The 21,583-nt window shown below is 37.3% G+C and overlaps 1 protein-coding gene across 28 annotated transcripts in view; it reads left to right on the top strand.

The window, feature by feature from the left end:
* The window catches only part of LOC135248276 (RNA binding protein fox-1 homolog 1), a 648,052-nt gene that overhangs the window by 394,201 nt on the left and 232,268 nt on the right, over window positions 1-21,583 (top strand). For 2 of the 28 annotated variants that reach the window (XM_064322722.1, XM_064322723.1), the window contains exon 3: window positions 19,034-19,121. The exons of the other annotated variants lie outside the window; for them this stretch is intronic. In XM_064322722.1, coding sequence (XP_064178792.1) covers window positions 19,089-19,121 — 33 coding nt within the window. In that variant the 5' untranslated portion in view covers window positions 19,034-19,088. The remainder of the gene's footprint in view (window positions 1-19,033; window positions 19,122-21,583) is intronic. 28 annotated transcript variants of the gene reach the window in all.

Genomic DNA, 21,583 nt, shown 5'->3' with positions numbered 1-21,583 from the left:
CATGATTCAAGATGATGCATTTCAGGACCTTGTAGTGGCACAGTAACATAATATTACAGTATACGTGGATAGTTACATTTATAAGGATCCTTTAAACCTATACACCACAAATGTATAGGTCAGGGATCAGCAACTCACGGTCCTCGAATGCCGAGAACTGCTGGTTTTCCACCCTCCCTTTGCCTGGGAGTCAGGTGTGAAGACAGTCTGGCCAATCAGTAGCACTAATTACCCGGGACAAAAGAAAACTAGGGCTGGATTTGGATTCGAGAGCCAGAGTTGATGATCCCTGGTATAGGTGATGTTCCTGTTAGAATTATAAGCTATTTAACTTTTTCATATTCTGGGGGATTTATTGAGGGTGGTCATATTTAATCATTATAGTATGAGCATAGTAATACAATAATTATAATTCTCAATACATAATAATAATAATAATAATAATAATATTCTGAGAAAATGATCAAGGGAATCACTGTAAATCACTTGTAAAACAAGAACATGGTAAAGAATGACAAATAGAGTGTGGGGAAACAAAAGGGGTTTCTAAAAGTAAGGTTTTGAAGCTGTTTTGATCTAGAGTTAGGGATAATTAGAGGAAAAATCCATAGAAAAGGAATTCATTTACAAACTGTCTGATGTGCCTTTCTAAATTTCTAAAGTTACTGACAATTTATATATACACTCCAAAAGGCACAGCCTGACTCACATGCTCTCTTTCAGATGTGAAGAATGCTGATGTAGACATTTTCTCATGCATTTATTTTGCTAATTGGAGTTTTAAATGTGTCCCACTGACACATGCCACAGAAAATAATATTCTGTTCAATATATATATCCTGGGGATCACTGCTAGCACATCATCTTTCACACAGTCTTTCTACCACAGCACAGTTCATCCCAAGTTAGCTAACCTCTAAGTTTATGACAGCAATTTCTAATAACTGTAGGATAGTCAACTGGAGTAAGTGCATGCATTCTGAAATATCAACTGTTTCAAATGCAAACTGCATTTAAGATTTAATAAGCCATTTTAACAGCTTTTCATTTAATTATTATAAGTTTTAACTGTGGCATTGCATTTTAATGCAATGTTAACAATGCAATTCCAAACAACACAGGACAAGAAGCTGATTTTTAAATAATGGTAGTGTGTTATTAAACTAGCCGTTCTGTTTTATTTTATTCATCTGACTCAGTACACTAATTCTGTTATATTATGATAAAATACTTGAAAGTAGCTGTTTCTATGGAAACTAATTACATGTTTCCATATTTCCCTATATATACCCTTTATGTGTTCAGATTTTTTTTTTTTTTTTTTTCCAGACAAATGAAATCCAACCAAACCGTCTTATTTGAGCAAAGAGATCATTTGGCCTTGTTCTTCTTGCTGCCAGCTATTAGACAATGGTCACAGTGTCTGCGGGCATCACAGGGATGGGGCCTGATTTTCCATTTCTGTCTAATTTTCCAGGGGTCTAGGAATCTCTAAAGCTCATAACCTAAACTAGTGCATATGATAGGGGGTTAGCGTGGGGATGGGAGAGAAATGAAGATGTCATCTGAAGAGGTGGGTTTGAAGAGGGCCAATGATTCTGCTGTCCAGCGTGGATCATGACACTGTTATTCTACTACGCTGTAAGACAGCTTTTCATTTTTGAGGGGCCAGCTAAGCGTGAAGTGCTGCAGTCTTTGTTCAAATAAAGCCAAAATGTCTACCAGATAACTTACTTTTACTATCAGAGGAGGTGGTTGGAACGTAATACATTACATTCATTTGGCAGACGCTTTTATCCAAAGCGACGTACAAAAAAAGTGCATTTCATGGTCGTAGACAACTGCTAAACACGGGTTCAGTAAGGTACAATACTTATTTTGTACAGCTATTTCTAGCCGAGAACAGTGAACACTATTCTGGCCTAACATCTGCAAAGCCAACTAGGCAGAAGAATAAGCTACAGTATTAGGACAAATACAAATTACCAAGAGGTGTTGGGATACTGAACACGGGTTCAGTAAGGTACAATACTTATTTTGTACAGCTATTTCTAGCCGAGAACAGTGAACACTATTCTGGCCTAACATCTGCAAAGCCAACTAGGCAGAAGAATAAGCTACAGTATTAGGACAAATACAAATTACCAAGAGGTGTTGGGATACTGAACACGGGTTCAGTAAGGTACAATACTTATTTTGTACAGCTATTTCTAGCCGAGAACAGTGAACACTATTCTGGCCTAACATCTGCAAAGCCAACTAGGCAGAAGAATAAGCTACAGTATTAGGACAAATACAAATTACCAAGAGGTGTTGGGATGGGGCAACATGTAACAAGTGACAGGAAAAGGTTTTTTTTTTTTTTTTTTTTTAATAAAAGAGTGAAATATACAGCGTGGTGGTGGTTAGTCTAGGTATAGTCTGAAGAGATGAGTCTTCAGGCCACGGCGGAAGATGGGTAGTGAGGGGGAGGTTTGGAGAGGGACGGAATACAAAATATTCCTAAATAAAGCACACTGAAACATATTAAATAAACCCCATCTCAAACCATCAGTACAAAGATATTTTCAGCTTTAATTAATGAAATGTCCTGCATTGATATCAAGCCTGCTTCAGACTGTGGTAGCGCAGGTAATTTTCATGTAATGAAGGCACCTTGCGGATATGCAAATGAAAAGATGAGCCAATTCTGATATAAATACAGGTGGGCATGGGCCACTAACCAGAATGTATTAATCAGAAATACACTGTTGTATCGCAGTATTGTGTCAGTCACTATGACCACAGAAACTTTGATGGTCATTTTTAAAGAATAATCCCTTTCATGTTTCATGGGCGACTTCATCTCCCCAATGTTTCAGTCACGAAGGCATCCTCATGCAATTCCTCTGTAGTGTTGCTGGTTTATTCATTACCTTCATCCACTTTTGAAAAAGTAATGTCATATGGTTGTTGCAATGCAGGGACACCCAAAATCGGTGTCGTTTCCTGTTTAGGGACTATCTGCTTGAGCATTTGTGTGGCAATTCAAGGATTTGTTTTGCTATGAGTTAGTTGGCTTGAAATGTGTTTAACTATTTTTTATTTATTTATTTATTTATTTATTTTTCTGGTTGTGTGTGGCAGAGTGGCTGATGAGTTACTTGTACACTAAAACATCAGCTGTTGTTGTTTCCCTAAAGGGGTGAAACCTGGGGAACAGCTTGTTCTTTTTAGTTTCCTTTTTGACATTTTTACATGTGGCTATGGACCACAGCTATATAATACTGATTTGGTAAAAACATGATTATTTATGATGATCATGGTACTGCTGCATGTATGTGCATGTGTGTGTGTGTGTATGCATGCATGAACATGCATACACGTTTTTTTTTTTCACGTTTGGGTGGAACTGTCAGGAAGAGCTGTCATTTTGCCTTATAATTCAACATAAATGTATCATTGTACACACAGACACACACACACACACACACACACTTCTTCTCCCTCTGACATTTCCACACACAGCTGTTTTCTCTGGTGATTGGAACAGTATATTATCTGAAGTTTATTTGCTGACAGTTCCAGATGCAGGTCCTGATGCCTGAGCAATAGGAATCCCTCTAGATGTTTCAAGACTGTCTGCCTGATCTGTCTACTAAAACCATTGTTGAGAATTTGTAAAAAAAATTCCGTTTTATAATGACACATTAAATTATTTAAGGTAACCTGTTGGCCAAAATCAGCCCCTTTTTCTCAAGCCAATCAATCATCTGATCTGACTGTCACTTAAATGAAATTAGTGACAGTGACAAGAATTGTAAAAACTTGCTCTGGGGCTTAAGCCAGCAGGATCAACTTCCACAAGTTTGAATCATGCAAGATGTTAGGTACTGCATCATACATCACAATGGCAATTGTGTAAACTAAGTGAAAGTATGAGATGTGTTAGGCCACTCATGGTTAAAAATAAATAACTTAAAGTAATAATCTCGAGGATTTTCATTAAAATAAATGTTAAGTCACTATCTATCGCTGAATTAGATAACACAATGGTGATTGAGCCTATGATTGTATTCATTTATATTATTATTATTATAATTTATGATTAAAGAACTGGGTGTCTGTGGCGACATTCCTGGGAAAAAATCACTGCGCACAGTTAGCGACGCGTTTTCCAACACCTGGTCAGCCAGAGAGGGTAGGCAGAGCTAACGCAACAGGCTCGCTCTTCAACTCACTTGTGTTTGAGCGGCTTACTGTTTTTTCCGGTGTCTGCTAGCGTTACAGTAACAGAGAAAGGGGCGGGGTTATGGAACCCTAAAAAACCAGTGTCGCCTGTGTGACGTCAGTCAGTTGGCACCTGGGCCACGCCAACTATAACACTATTTACTGAATAAAAAATGGTTGTTATGAAAGTAATGTTATGTACATACTCATTTGTTGTCTAACATTAGGCTAACTTAACTGTCTTTACACTGCCGAGCCGGGTTAAAATGCTGAAGCAGACCTGGGGTAAAATTAGTGATGATCAATTTCCACAAACGTTCTTTATCCTTTTGCCCGGTATGAACATCTTTACACTGCAGAGAAGAATTCGCGGGATTCGCTGTGGCTCGTGCAATTATATATCTCGTGCACAATAAACAAATAAAGTCTTTTTCGTGAATGATTGTTGTGATATTTTTGAAACAACTTGCAAAATGTTACCCCTGGTGTTTCTGGTTTTGCTAGCTAAACTGTCCGAGAATAAAGCTGAGATGGGTGTTAAAATCGCAACAAGAAGAACAAGAAGAATAAAACAAAAACAAAGGAGATTTCATCAAAAAAGGGCATCAAGGCTGAAGGAACATACGAGGAAGCGCAATAAAATAATAACAACGCTAATCCATACTGCCGTATTCTTTTATTTAGTTTTCTCCAGCTTGACATCTTTACACAGAAATCAGACCCGGCTCTGCTCCACGTATACCCCGGCTTTACTTCGATCATTATAATACCTATATTGATGAACTTGATGGCAATGTAAATAACGGTAACGTTAAGGCCAGTTCAGATAAATGATTCGCAACGAGACAAAACGGTTTTAGAATGTTGCAGATAAAACTGCAGCGGTGTGAACTGGTTAGTAGCAGAGCCATTGCCTGCCCTGGGGTCTCAAAAGACCCACCTTGTCAAATCGCCAAGTGCAGTTTTAGAACGTTTACAATCAGACGTCTTGGAATTTTGCAAGTTGCATCCAGTCTCATTGCGAATCATTGATCTGAACTGGCCTTTAGTTAGCTACACTGCAACGTTGCAGCAAGGTAACATTGCAATCGAGAAACGGTTTGCGAGGTCGGTACCGGTCGGTAGCGTTAGCTAGCGTTTTTTATAATTGTTAGCTGACATTAGATTGTGTTAATTACATTAGCTAGCTAGCTAACGCAATGTTACCTGATATGAGAGATGGATACTGTGCGCAACGTTGTCTAAACTAACGATGCCTTTATTGACATGGTCCGGTAGCTAGCGTTAGCTGTGCAAATAGCTATGTAATTTAGTAACGTTACATTGTCATCAAATGTAATACAAAATCTACATCAACAAACAATATGACCTCTCGTGTTGCACAAAAAACTTTTTAGGGTCCCATAACCACCACCACCCCCCCCCCCCCCCCACCCCCCCTTCTCTATTATTGTAGTGCTAGCTACAGTACGCCGCTGAAGAGCGAGCCTGTTGTGTTAGCTCCGCCTACCCTCTCTGGCGGACCAACCAGTGATGGGTGATCGAAAACGCGCCACTAACTATGCGCCGCTTGTGGTTTTTTCCTGGGAATGTCGCCACAGACACCCAGTTCTTTAATCATAAGTTATAATAATTTATATTATTATTATTATTTTTAATATAATAATAGGCTCAATCACCATTGTGTTACCTAATTCGGCGATAGATAGTGACTTAACAGACATTTATTTTAATGAAAATCTTCGAGATTATTACTTTAAGTTAGCAATATTAATTTACTGAATTACAAGTACTTTTTTTCAATTTCTACCTACTATAACACAAAAAGATGGGTTTTACTTAAAAACAATCTTAAATTTGACTTTCCTCAAAATAGCCTCTTTTGGAGAATAATTACAATTAAACTAAATATTATCTAATCACTTTGCAAAATGTGAGGGGGAGGGGTGGGAGGAAGATGGAGGTAGTTTAATTGACTGACAACTTATCTACCTTCCTTTTTTAAAACCACAGGTAGCCTAACACCATTGACCTGCAGTGTAAGTATAAAGTAGGCACTAAAGTTTCAAGAAATATGACAAATAAGAAGAAGGAGTTAGGCTTAGATGTTTGGAGCCAAGTAAACATATCATAGCAAGATTATTCCAGAAATTGCAAATAAGCTTAAGATTTCCAGGTTTAGTGTTCAGTATACACTCCGAAGGGTTCAGCTGCTGGGCAGTAATGTTAACAGGATAAGACCAAGTAGATGAAGGATACTATCAGTGGCAGAATACAAAATCCTGTGGTGTCTAGCCAAAGAAACGATTGTAAAACTGCACCACAACTACAGGAAGAACTCATTGCAACTAGAGAGAAACCAGTTCCGCTGACTACAGTGAAACGGCGACTACAGTCCGCTGGTCTAAAAGGATGTGTATCTTTTTCCCAATCTTTCTTGTACCAGTGTTGATGGTGCTTGGTCCTCTGGAGTCATTTCTTCTTGTTAACAGCATGTAGCAACGGCTTGTTCGCAGATACACATCCTTTTAGACCAGCAGATCACTGGGGGGGGGGACTGCCTTTGTGAAGAATATATGACAAGTATGAACACAAAACAAATTCTGACAGAATGTGTATATACCATAGTCATAAATTCTCTAGCAGTATTCATGTAAGCGATATGGTTAGATGCATTACATTCTTGGATGTGATCTGTTCATACTCAATCATCACGGATATTCATTGGTTCTTAATTATACTGCTATTTTATGTGAATGCAAATAAAATAAGTAAACAAAAATGGTTAATTTCATATAGTATGATTATTACCTTTCAAATTGTCTTAGAAATAATACATTTTACATGATATTTGTGTTATATATTTCTGTACTATAGAAGACATTGAGATTAATCACAATTATATTTGTGGAGATGGAATGTTGGTTCATTATTTAAGGAGCAGTTTTTCAGATCATGCCTGCACAGCAATATGTAGAAGAACATTTAGAGTAATGAAGACATTTTTGTATAAGTTTTCCACAGTGAAAGAGCAATTCAATATAATTATCTGTTTGCAGCCCTACAGTCAGCATTTTTCATCAACTAATACGATTACAGAAAATGGGACAAAAGAAGAGCTGGCTTCAGCTTATACTATTTGCGACCAATTTCCTCTCCCTTAAGACTGAGGCAATAACTGAATAAATGCATTACAATGAAAAAAGTACAATCACATGTCATGCAGTGAAACCTGGTTGCAAGAATAACTACCATCTTGGATGATTTTATTCATAGAAGCATTATTTCACGGAGTGCAGCCAGATTAGTTGGGATGAGTTTCTTTAAGCATTTTTTTCTTAAATAAAATGTATTCATACATTACAGGCCATTTTTAAAAGAAAATATATATAATATATATTTTAACACAGCTTTCAATGAAATACAGTAGTTATAGTGCTAAACAGTGAAATAATCTTGTGTCATTTTTAGAAAACAGTGTCATTTTTTGTCAAGTCAACCAATAATGGAATGGATTGGGAAAGATCATTTTATTGTTGTTTGAATTGTATGAAGGATGGCAGCACAATCTACCTGATCAAGCTCTTAAATATAGGCTGAACTAGGTTCTGTGTTATATCCCAAATAATGATCCATATTATTATTATTATTATTATTATTATTTTACACAGAATGGGCAATAACACATTAAGTGAACTCCACCAGCATTTGAGTATGCTCTTGTGTCTTTTGTCCCACTTGACAAACGTGAGCAGAAACACCAGCATTGTCTGCAACTTGAAGATATACAGCAGGTCATTAGTCCTCCTCAGATGCAAATTAGTTGAGAGGCACACAAAAGAGACAGCTGGCAACCATTTTCCTCCAAGAATGTATATGCAAGGTATTGTGGGATGGCTACCAGGCCTTAAGTACAGTACCTGTTGATGAAGGTTATAAACATTTGGGGCCTTCCTTGGAATAATTAATGTTACTACATCAAAAAAATAAAAATAATAATCTTTTCTGCAAGATACAAGAGGCATTGGCTGTAAGTCTTTGCCTGATGAAAGTCTCCATCCGCGTTCTGAGTTCTACACCTGTAGCTTAATATCAACCAATTCTGAGAGCTATTGCCAAATAATCAAATCAAAATACTGGTCCTCTGTGATGGAAAAAACTGATCAATGTAAATGATGAATTTTCCTTTCAAATCCTTTGAGTTATTATCGAAATGGTTGTTTTGACTTGCATATTCTTGCAAATCTTAACCCCCTTAACCGGAGGCATTTTGGATTACGAAAAAAATTTACATGGCCATGAGAACCATAAAGATTCAAATACTGGATATATAGAAAATGAATGCAATATAAGTACATTACATATGGACATTTAAAACATTTTTTCTATGAATTATTTATTTTGTGATCTCAGGCACTGTTCTGAAAGTTGAAAAGGGATACTATTTGTTCATGCAAATATAAATGACACATCATAACTGTAGAAAGTATGTAAAAAAATAAAATAAGTTTTACATAAGTATGATGTAGTTTATCGCGTGATAAGTGAGCAGGAGATGCGAAGACTCCTTTTGTTTCACTGCCATTTATTGCCCTGAGCTTGGATAAGTGGTGTTGTTTTCCAGAAACCAGTCTGTTGTAGGTGCTGTGGTGGATTTATAAATTTTGGGGACCCAATCAAAGTTCAGTTTTGGGGCCCTCAAAACCCCTCCTGACACTGTGTTTACAAAGCCGTTCGTTTTAGAGGCCACAGTACACAATGAAAAATGCCATCCTGCTCAAATACATAGTTTGTGTAGTTATTTTTCAATGATATATTTACAAATATTCAGGGTTAATACATGGCGTTTCATTAGTGTATGCAAGGTCCCGCTGGGTTTGAGGGTGTACAATTTGCCAACTTCTTGCGTATTTACATTTCACACAAAGCTACATTACGATTTGGGGAAATTGAGATGATGAATGATGATCTGTCTAATGATCAGAAATAAACTTAATTAAATGAATATGAAACATATTGTAACATGGATGCCATAAGTTACATTTTAAAGGAAGCAAATATTATCTTTTTTTCTGACCAACACATTTTTTCTTAACAAATGAAGACAGAGTCCTCTGAGATAGGATTTGTGTTTTTTTTTTCTTTTGTGCGACATTGGCTACTCTGTTAGCTATGTGAGAAAGAAAGTATACATGCAGGGATGAAGCAGTAGACTTCTATGGGCCTACATCAATATTTGATTTTGTCTGAGACCATTTTTATCATTCCCACTAGTGATAACCCCAGTAAAGAAGAATTTACATTACTATCAGACTGTCTGGGTCTCCCACACACGAGTGCATGCACATGGTTAACACTGCCTAACATCATTGGAAATAGTTTGGCTAAGAAAATAATGTCAAACCCCATCCCCATCTTTGTTTTTCATTATCCTGTTGTAGTACATACCAAAAACTTCCCCAGAAATAAGCACAAAACAACTTGACCTACCAAATTGAAACAAATGTGGCTTTGCATTCTGCAGTGGCCAAGTGTGACTGACATGACATGCACACACAGCACTAATGATATACATACATAGGCAAGCACAAGTGAAAAATGTGTTTCATAAGACAGACAAATGAGTTCTAAAACAACTCTCCACATCAATACGATGATCAGCATAAGAACCTTGCAATAACAAAAGATTTAAAGCCATGTGTCTATTTTTCTTGCCATTGTTCTGTTGTAAAAAAATTGCTTGCTAGAAGAACCAAAATGAAGCTGAACTTGGCAAATCATGCAAATACTTATTTTTAACCTACCGGTACTGTGTTGTGTCCAATGACAAGCACAAGTGAAGCAGCTCACCAAAAAAATCAGCAAAGAAGTGGCAGGCTGGAAATGTTTTAATGTTCGGCTATCCCCACTCTGTTAATATATGGGCTACCACTTGTAACCAGCAGGAGTCCCCCAAGGCTCTGGGGCCTCAAGCAATTGCGTGGTTTGCGTGGTGCCAAAGTCCACCTCATGTGGGCATGTTTGTAGCCCATTTTTTAAATACATTTTGAATCTTTGCTTTATCCCCACTCTGTGGGTGGCATCGTTCATACCACTGGGGGGCAGGAGGGATTGGGCTACTTGGTCAATTTGTAAGGGCCCAGACCATACCGATTTTGTTTGTTTATGCCTCCCCCCCACCCCCAACACACACACCCCTATTAACAGTACTTATCATATGTTTTCATTCAAGCAATGTGGGTAATGTGCCCTATAATTTAAAATTTGCACATTGTTTTAACAAACTATACTTTATTTTGAAACAAACAATAAACATGAGAAACAGAGAGGGTGAAAAAAAACCCATCATTTTGCTGCTTTCTTTGGATGACCACGCAGGAGCCTCTTATTCTAGGTAGTAAATGTTAGAGAAATAATGACGTTTTTCATATTGGAAGTATTTGCAATCTTGCAGTGTCTCAAATAATTAGATTTTGCAGAGAGATTTAGGGAGGAAGTGAGTGGGAGTTTCTCTGAAATGTAGGCAATCATCGCAGAATGGTGTGGTTACATTACAGGATGCAATTCACTGTCTCCCCCTGAACCACCAACAACACACCCAGCCTGTTTACTCTTCCCATCTGCCGGCTTCACTTCTCCCTCTATCTCTTCATTCCCCCTAAGGATGTAACAAATAGGCCTAAGTGCACTTAGCCATTCTTGACATGTGCTGAAATGATATCTGCTGGTGATATAGCAGGGTCATGGGAATTGAAGGAGCTGGTTGAGACGACTAGGCAGCTGCAGGAAACCAACTGGTGTTCTATGAAATAGAACAGAAAAGCTTGTATCAGACCTCTTTATTGAGTGAACATTGGCTCTACGTATATATAATTTAGGCAATTATACAAACAGAAATTATTGATGGAACCTGTTTGTATTGAGTTGACTTCTTCGCCTTTGTTATGGTACTTTCAGCAAGGATTCTTCCATTTACAGTATAGGCCAGGCCAATTATCAATGAATGCTATATTGCATTGTGACATTTACATGTAACTTGTGATGTTTCAGTTGTGTAGGTGGATAATGCAATGGACATGATGATACATCTGACAATGAGCATGTTGGTAAAAGCAGACTGTTTCTGCAATAAATCACTACACGTGTTTAAACTGTGTGCTGGGAACATTATTTTTCTTCTCCTTGAATTACTTTTTTGGTGCACTGCACCTGTGTTAATGACTGGTCTTACATTCGCCTTGCGGAAGGAATTTAATTGTTTACTGAATTTTGATTTATGGATTTAGTGTTCTTCAAGCAGTTTGTGGATTTAAGTACCCTTTATGTTATTTACTCACATCTGCTACATTTACTTACTGAAATATTTACTAAACATTGAACAATGGAGAAGAAAACAACCGTTAAGCATTAAAAAGGTTCCTACTGTGTTGCAGTAAGTATATTCTTTATACTAAAAATGTTACATTGATCCACTTGAAGATTAAAACTTCCAGGAGCACTGACAATTAATAAGTTGGTGTCATTAAAATAATAATCATTGCATAACACTTTAATATGGTAATTCGCTTCCCATTGCTTCATTATTTCATTTATCCAGCTTTATTTTCATGTCTGAATGTACTGACTGAATTTCCCATTTCAATGGACAAAAAGCCATAGGTTATTTTTGCTTGCCTTGGATAAAAAAAGATCTTGAGGCCAAGTGTATTCAATATATCTATAAAGCAAAGTATACAGACATTTTAATCAATTTATTCAGCATGCTAAATGTATATAATTTCTCTATATGATATCAGGTATTCAGTTCTATATGCAGTTTTCCTCAAGGGTCCAAAGCTTATTTTTGTTTGTTTCAATGGCACCTGGTATTTCAGCTGGTGTTAAAAAATAAAATAAATAAATAAATAGTTTTGGTACATGTTGTAGCCTATATTGCAAAGCTTATTTATTTGATGGAGAGCATGTTGTCACTGGCCATTATTACCATTATGTAGCTAATAGAAATGCTCCGCATCAACACTGTTGACAGTGGCAGTCAAACATTTGATTGCACCAAGTGACCGTAGGCTGTGTTAAGACTGACAGGTGCCATGCAAAACTGCCTAAAGAATCATGGAAAGTAATAAAAATGGGTACAAAAAAATTTCTCCCAAAGAAATGGCAAAAAAACATGGAATCAATAACTTCCGTGACAAAAAAAAAAAAAAACACTCATAGTATTAATTATTCTACTGGAAGAAATAAAAGACAACCTAGAACCTCCCCCACAATGTTCCCATTCCATCCTGGAAATAGTCAAGCTCCTTCCAATGTTAAACTCTCTTGCATTTATCTGTGCCTTTAAAGCTCTGCCTCATACGCGAAATGTGATTAGTAGGCAGTCCCATTCGCTGACTGCGTAATTATCTGTAGCCATTGTAAATAACACGTTAATTTCACGCAGATTGCATACGCGCCAACATAGCTTCGTCAGGCTCCAATTTGCGCTGGTAGTTTTATGTACGTACATCTGGCCACAAATTAATGGAGGGTGAACCTCATTTGGTTCTCCCTTGATTAGATTGGTAGGTATGAGATAAGAGTAAACCTTGAATTTGTGTAGTTCCCTTTACCTGCTCCAGCACTGGGCATAGGGCACACATCACCCATTCAGGTACTATTGCCTGCACAATGATGGTCATGAATATGAAGGTTAAGAAATTATAATAATTAAAGGAATACTGTGTTGTATTATATTTTTGGGATTTGATATTTGTAAAAACCTCAATATTTGTAATTTTTGTAATATTTGTATAAGCCTCATTCTATCTTACATAATGCAAAGTGGCCATTCCATCTCATTTTAACCAGGAGTGTAGGCGCATTCAAAGTCTAAGCAATAAGGTATGAGAGGTTGCGCTGAACTGTGAACATTGTCAGTGAAGGGTATTGTTCGCCATGATACACAGCAGAGTACCTACAAACCCCTTTAACTGTGACTATATTTGCAATACAGCTCCTGGGTTTAATAATGTTATCATTTGTGTTCGGCCTTCAGTTACTTCATAATGAGCTTTCTCTTGTAAATCCTTCAATAATCTCCCTAACATTATGCCTGAAAAACATTATGTCCTGAAATGTGCCATGCTGTCTGTGCTGTATAGGTATGGGTCATGCCGCCCCACCAAGCTGTAACTTAGCTTTGTTGTGTTATTATTGCGAGTTGGCATATTAAGGCAAAAATAGTTATTTTTACCAGAAAGTTAATTATTGTGAAAGGCAGGTTTTGAAATGTCCTGTGTTCCAAAGACGCAGCATTCTATGGCCTAGCACAGTCACTGCACAATTACTTTCACATTGTGACTACCAGTACTATGAGCAAATACCAAAATCACTATTGGGTTGTGAACAACTCGCTGGCTCCCAGCAGCAAGAAAAATGCCTGCAACAGCATGCATAGCCAAATGAAATTCACCTTGCTAGCTAATCTATTTCCAGTCAACTATTTGGACTTGAGAGGGCAAAAAAAGCAACAGTAGCAAATTCAGCACTTACATGACATTATATTACATTCATTGTTAAAAGTGAAAAAGTGGGAAAACTCCCTCCGTGTTGCTTAACGGCAGAAAAAAAGTTTTAACTTTAAGAGCTTATTACTTTAAAAGAATTGGCAATAGCAATTATGTATAATATTGGCAAATTCTGCCCTGCAATAGTGCCAGCAAACAGTAAAAAAAAATAGCTGTAAAGCAAGCATTCAGCTGTATGGAATAAAGTGCTTTATAAGTGTGCAGTGCAATAAATTTACATTGGTATATTCTGTCTGCTCTTAGTTGTTAAGCATTCTCTGTAAGCTTCCAAGCTGTGTATACATACCTTTCTCCAAGTAAGCTTCTTTTATCTACTGCAGACCCATGCGATATCTTTTCTGATCTGCCTGCCAATAGTCTTATATTTATATCTGCTTTTTTTTGGTTCTAGGAATAGGATTTTGACATTTTAATAATTTGAGAGGTGCAGTACAAGCCAATAAACTTGTACAAACCAGGAGAGAAATGAATTGAATACAGACAACGTCCACCCACGCAGCCTTAAAGTCTTCCAGGAAGCCTGCAGCTCTTCTTCCTGTGATTTCTCTTCTTGACTGGAGTTATGGCATGGATTTGCGCCAGGGTTCAGTTTCTGAATCTCAACTTAATTCCATGCATCTGTCCAGTAAAAACATTTATTCACAAAGATGAGATTGTGTAAAACCCACTTTCAATAATAAAAAACCATCCAAATTCAAAGTCCATCTAAGATAAGTATCAAGAGAGATAATAAATCAGAGTGAAATGGAACTATTTAAAAATTTTCAATATATATCAAGAGGCAGTAAAAGTAAAACAGATGATACAGGCACAATTCAATAATAGAGAAGAACAGAATATAGAGTATCATTTGGGGGTAAAATAACATTGGTTACCATATATTTGGCCTCTAAGGAATTTTCACATTTCACATGACCATCAACTGAATTACAACTGAATTTATTTCTCATTTGAAAATCATTGCCCACTCAGTGAGAAGTGCTGCTCAAAGCTCTGCAAAGATGCAGTACATAATGCATGATCACGATGTGTATTTATTAGAATTGGCTTAGTATTCACTGGTGCTTTTTTGGGTTCATGTTAGGTGAACTGGGTAGTCGGTCCATCACATTTAGATCATTCCTCATTAGGAGAATGTATGTGACATGTAGCCTTTTTTTTGATGCGTAAGGTTGAGAGCATTATTTTATTTTTTAAGTAAAGCGTGTGCTGTGTGTTGACCAGAAAATATTCTTTTAACAGCTTTATGCTGTCAAGGAACAATTACTAAATACAAATGACACTGTTTTGAGTTTGAAAAGTGTGAAACTGTTGGTGAGTGTAGCATCAGTATTGTCCATTAGTATTGTCCAACTGTGCTAAGGTGACTGTTTTACTCGTTGCTTTTCTTACTTTGTGTCTGCACTGATTGAGTGTTGCAGAGGACACATCTTTCAGTCAGGAATGTGGTTTGGCCTAGTTGTCCTTTAATGACATTTTAAATCTATGTGGACAAATGTGGTGATTACACAGACATAGTGTGTGTTGCAAATACTAGAATACTTGATAGGGGGCAATTGTGAGAAAAAATAGATTTCAATATGAAGTAGTTCATAAAGATACAGATATCATAACAGTATCATTTACTGTATAATTTAAAATAATTATTTCAATGTAATTGAAAGTTCACTATGTATTTTACAACTATTCTGATATTACTCTCTTGAATTTACAGTTATAGATAAATGTGTGTTATTAAAAACACAATATCATCCATCCATCAATCCATTATATATACCCGCTTATCCTGGGCAGGGTTGCGGAGGGTGCTGGAGCCACTACCAGTGTGCATTGGGGCGAGAGGCAGGAATACACCCTGGACAGGCTGCCAATCTATTGCAGGGCACACGCACCATTCACTTACACACTCATACCTATGGGCGATATATCGTCTCCAATGACCAGAAAAGAGTTAATGGTGAATGTGACTCAGCAGAGGGTCAGTCCCGTGGTCTGGAAGCCAGAGGCCACAACTGTTCCTGTGTATAGTTATGTTGTTACATTCTCAGCTTGGTAAGCCTACGAAGACCTCTGTGGTGGTGTATACAATGAATTATGAAGCTGGGCAATAAGTCATTAAAAAAAGCAGTCTGAGCCAGGACAAACCTTAGGGTTTGGAGCATCATTAAGAAATTATTACATTGCTGGTGAGAAGTGAAGAAAAGTACCTAAAAGTACCTGCAGAGTTCTAGAAAAAGGTTTTGTGGATTGATGAAACCAATATGCACGTGTAACAGAGTGATGAGAAGAGCAAAGTGTGGCCTCTCATCTGTGAAATGTGGTGGGGGTGTTATGGTTTGGGCTTGTATGGCTGCCACAGGTACTTGTCTTAATTGATGATGTAATCGCTGATAGCAGCTGCATAATGAATTTTGAACTGTAGTGCAGTATTTTAGGCCTTCAGACGCATTGGATGGCGCTTCATCCTATAGCAAGACAGTGATTCAAAACATACTGCTATAGCAACAAAGGAGTTTTTCAAAGCCTTTTTTTACTGGCCAAGTCATTCACCAAATCTTAATCTAACTGAACATGTGTTTCACATGGGGAAGACAAAACTTAAGGCATGTAGCCCCAGAAACAAGCAGAAGCTGAAGACGGCTGCAGTTCAGCCCTGTACAGCACATCACCAGAGAAGATGCTCAGTTGTTGGTAAGATGCTCAGTTGTAATTCACAAATTACTCAATATCATCAGATATAGCCAGTTTTCCTAATTTTGGCTATTGGGCAAGTAATGAAGTTATTTTTATTTACATTGGAAAATTATGCACATTTTACCTACATTATTTAAAATTGTGGATCGGCAATACACAGATTTTGTAATCTTGATGAGTAGGTATTGTTTGCCTTCATTGCATATTGTGCTGTCATAGTATCAGCAGTTTGGATTGGCTGAAGTAGAGATCACCGATCCCGTACTTTAGCACAAACGTCGGCCGATATGTATCAGCAACCAATCCTTTGGAGCATCCCAAATATATACTGTATATGGTAATAGTATTTATTTATTTATTTATTTTTAACGAAGCCATTGAATGTATACTGTCTGTAATGAAACAAAATCACAGGTACATGAACATGATACATGAACAAGCATATCTTCCCTGGACAAGTGGATTAAGGGCTTGGCCGCATGCTTGTGTCAAATATCAAGTCTGAAAAGCTATTTGTTCCTTTTACCCATTTCTGTGAGGGTAGGAGAAGCTGCATCTTTTAGCAGTATCATTTATTTGAACAGTGCATAACATGGCATAACAATGCACTCTTGTGTTTGAGTGTACTGTTATGCCATATATGTTACTCTTAGAAGACTGCCCGTTTGGTTGATGCAGCTAACCATTACAGATGTTGTAGATCATGTAATACAGCTTGTACTCACAAATCTCAGGAAGAAAACTTGCTTTCAGTGCTATGTTGTATTGGACTAGTGCTAAGGTAGTGGTACATTACAATGAAGCTCTCCATGAAGTAATATATTTCCCAGCAGCAGCAGAGGTAAGAATTTAATAATTTAATACCACATAAATGACATAATGTTAACAGTTATACAAAAGAGCTGATGGCAAAGAGCAGGTAATGAACAAGTAATACAAGGTGGCAGTCGTGTAAAAGCTTTATTGGGAATGCGAAATGGCATTGAACTCATTGTAGTTAATACCAGCCCACTTTCCACTTGCTCTGTATCCATCGGTGTTGAAATACCAAAACTGAGACCTCTTTTGATCTGTCTTGGTAAACATGTAGCAAGAGTAACAATTACCAGACTGCCTTTAGCTGTTCTTCTTCACAGAATTGGCCTGCAGTGACTATAAACAAGCGTGTCTATCCAGACTGGTGGACAGATCACATTCTGGTGTCTGTTGACATTCTTTCAGTTTTATTGTACACGTTCAATTGGCCCAGACTGTTTTGTGTCAACAAAGGGTATTTTAATATTTAAAGACCTTTCTGAAAATATGTCACTTCACAATGGCTTCACACCCTGAGCTGGCAAGAAGGAGGATGGGCCCCGTATACTGTTTATCCCAAGGTTTCTTTCTGCATGCCATCTTGGCAGATTGCTTTGCTTGCTTTGTGGGCGTTTAGGCCAGGCTATGTTGTGAAGCCTGTTGTGATCTTTGTAAAATGCGCTATATAAATACAATTTGATTAACTAATTTTAAAATTTGATTGATGTTTGATTGATGATTGAAAATTTGATATGAACTATCTATGGCATGCATTCACATTTTACATGAAATCGGTTTACATGGATAGCATAAGCATGTGTATTGTCCTTCTGGAATTGTCATGTTATGGTGATCCCACAGGACAGTGAGGTCCCAGATCTTCCTCAACAAAATGCTGCAAAGTCAGGTTGCAATCAATCACTACAAGTGGAGTGATGCAGAGATTATATGGTCAGTCACTGGTGAGATGCCATCGGGGTGAACTTGCCTCAGTTGCTTAGTGAGTCCACCTGAGATTCTGCTGAAACAGTATCATTCTTGTACATCAATGAACTGGCCTCCTGTGTGGCCTACTGGCGTTAAAATAATGACGACTTAGCACCATCCTTGCTGACTGTCCATTTCTGATGGTGCAACACAAGTAATGATTATGCATGTTTTGTGACATGGCATTATCCTTCTGCATGTATCCATTAGAAAAAGGGTAGACCGTAGCCATAAAAGGATACACACGGTCAGCAACAATGCTTAGGTATGTTGTGGCATTCGAATGATGCTCAATTGGTATTAAGGGGCCTAATCTGTACCAAGAAATTCCCCACACCATTACACCACTGCCTCCAGCCTGACACAAGGCAGGAAAGATCCATGGATTCATGCTGTCTACACAGAATTCAGAACAATCTGCATGTTGCATCAGAAATCAAGATTCGTTAGCCGAGGCTACATTTCTCCAATCTTCAGTGATCCAGTTTTGGTGATCATGTAGTATCATCTCCATGTTCTTAGCAGACGGGTTGAATCCAGCATGGTCTTCTGCTGCTGTTGCCCATCTGCTTCAGTTTTCAACACATTGTGTGTTCCGATGTGTCCTTTGCACACCACTGTTGTAAACAGCTGTTATTTTAACATTTTTGGGCTTTCTGTTAGCTTGAACGAGTCTGCCCATTCTGCTCTGGCCTCATTAACAATGTATTTTTCCCACATAGAACTGCTGGTCACTGGATGTTTTTTTTTTTCTTTCTTATTGCGTCATTCTCTGTAAGTCTTGTGCCTGAAAATCCCAGGAGAGCAGCTGATTTCGGAGATGCTGGAACCACCATGTCTGGCACCAACAATCATACCAAGATCAAAGTATTGCCCTTTTTTTTTTTTTGTTTGTTTTTTATTTTAGTTTTGAAATTAGTATATTCATGAAAAAAAGGGATTATGTCTATTTGTTTAAATTTTGTAGTCCAACATTTTAGAGTAGTAACCACACAAGTCCGTTTCTTTTGAACATGACACACCTAATGAAAATGTCTTTATGTAGCATAGTTTATTTATCCATTCAGCATAACCACTAAAGTAATTTATATTCAGCCATTAAGTTGCTGATCTACAAACAAAAATAAATCTTTTACTTTCCCCAGAATTTTATGGTATTCTACCAAATGAATTCCTCAGCCTCAATGAAAGCATACTTTACAGAAGTATGCCTATACTCTGCATATAAAACACTAATGCAGAAAGTGTCAAAATCAAGTTGGTCAAAAGTGTGGTCATATGTCTGATAGAAAATCATGCACTGTTGTCAGACGATCTGCACTTCATCAATACATAATTATAATCAGAGACATTAGATAAACTCTAACCAAACTCTAAACCCATTAAGCGACTTGAAAAGTTCAGTTAATTAATAGGACGAGGCTTCTTTCTTTGCAGAGAAGAAAATACATATGGTGTTCTTGTCCATTTGAATGGATATAATTGTAATTCACAGGCATCACATGTACAACCACTTGACAAGATTGGGAGCTCTTAAAAAAAAAAAAAAAGAGTCACGCGACGCAGGGATGACAAATCTTTAGCTGTACCTATAAAACACGCAGATCGGCAGCACAAAGCTATAAGAATATATTGACTGCAGCCCAAACTCATCAGAAGATTGATCAATCCGGCCCACTTGCATTAATTGTGAAATAGAAAGAGCGATGCGATCAATGATGGGAATGAAAGTGCAGCGGTAATGATGCCACATCCAGCTAATCCAATAATGTAGAAGCTGATGTATAGTGTATTGGAATTCCACTGTTCAGGCCCTGTCACAATAAAGTATATGCTGCAATTATGTGAAAAAATGGAGCAGCTTGCAGCAGGGCCAGCCCAATAAGACAGTGCCACATTCATTTTTTGTGATTAGGCACTATATTAAGTGGCATTCCAAGGTCCTGGTCTGTCTAAATTGTTGAAATTAGGTGTTTGTTCGTAAGGGGGAAAAGAAGATGGTAGGTATTAAGAATAAAGCCAGACAATCTTGCTTATTTTTGGTTTAGAGTGTTATGGGTACAGTACTCTCTTTGTTGTAACATACTATTAGCTGCTCCATACATTTCTAGATTTTTCCTATAGGGTGATTACACAGATCATATTTACCTAAATAACACAGAGACATAAATATTTATGATCAGTTCTGAAAAACGTGGTGCTATATTCTCATAATTAGTATCAATAAACATATTGACTGGGCAGATCAGTTGGCTTAACACTTAGAAGATTTTTTATTTTATTTTTTAGCCCTGGATATATTTCATCATTTTCAATGTCTGCAAATGTATTTGTTGTAGATATCCTGTTTTTCTTTATTTTTTATTGGTTGATATATATATATATATATGTGTGTGTGTGTGTGTATAATAACTGGAAAGTCATACAATTTCAGTCCACATGGTCAGTTCTTTTTCATAATTGTTCAGTAGAAAAGCTATAGAGTATGTCAAAAGGAAAAGCTGGAAAAAAGGAGGAAGTATCAGTTTAGATAGCCTCTCTTGCTGCGCAGGGAGAAGTGCATGAACCACTGACCAAAGCAGTTGGGGGGAAGAGGATGTTTCAGTTCTGAGAACAAGCCAGGTGCGATTGATTCTTTCATATCGACACCATAGCTTGACTTTTAAACTAGTGCTCGATATTCCAAATGCGGGCACTCCCTCCATGACGAGGAGAAATTATATACAGGAATAAATTAACACCAAAGCAGACTGGGCATGTGTAAAGCTGTAATCAGCACAACCTTTGTGATAAGTGAGCTTACTGCTGACTGCCAAAGGTTGGTTAGCATTATAATTAAAAACTTTTTGAGACTAAGAACAATAATAAGTGGTAGAATTAGGCCACCTTGTATTTCCAGGGAAATAATATGCTGAATATTATTTTGGAAAGTTATATGTGTATTTTTTATTACTACATTTTTTTCAGCTGTCAAATAAATAAAGAAATAACCATAAAGTAATAGTAGGCTATCTGTAATAATGTGCTGGTACATTTACTCCGTTCTCCCATGGACTTTGAGAGTGCAGCAGGAATTTTAACTACTGTTGCTAGCAATGTTAGCACAGCTTGGCGTGAAGGCACAGCTTGGGAAAAGTTAAAATGTGTCATTTTCCTCATGTAATATAACATTTCTGTTCACATATGGATTGACATAGTATGTGTTTTATGTAGGCCAAATTCATATGAAAAGATGTCATGCATTGCCTGGGAGGGAGGTTCAGAAATATGAAATTTTATCCTACTTTTGCGTTTAAATTTTGCCAGAATGCTGCAACCTTGACACGACC

Source organism: Anguilla rostrata, chromosome 2 (assembly GCF_018555375.3).
Source record: "Anguilla rostrata isolate EN2019 chromosome 2, ASM1855537v3, whole genome shotgun sequence".
NCBI lineage: Eukaryota > Metazoa > Chordata > Actinopteri > Anguilliformes > Anguillidae > Anguilla > Anguilla rostrata.
This window is presented reverse-complemented; position numbering and strand designations above follow the sequence as displayed.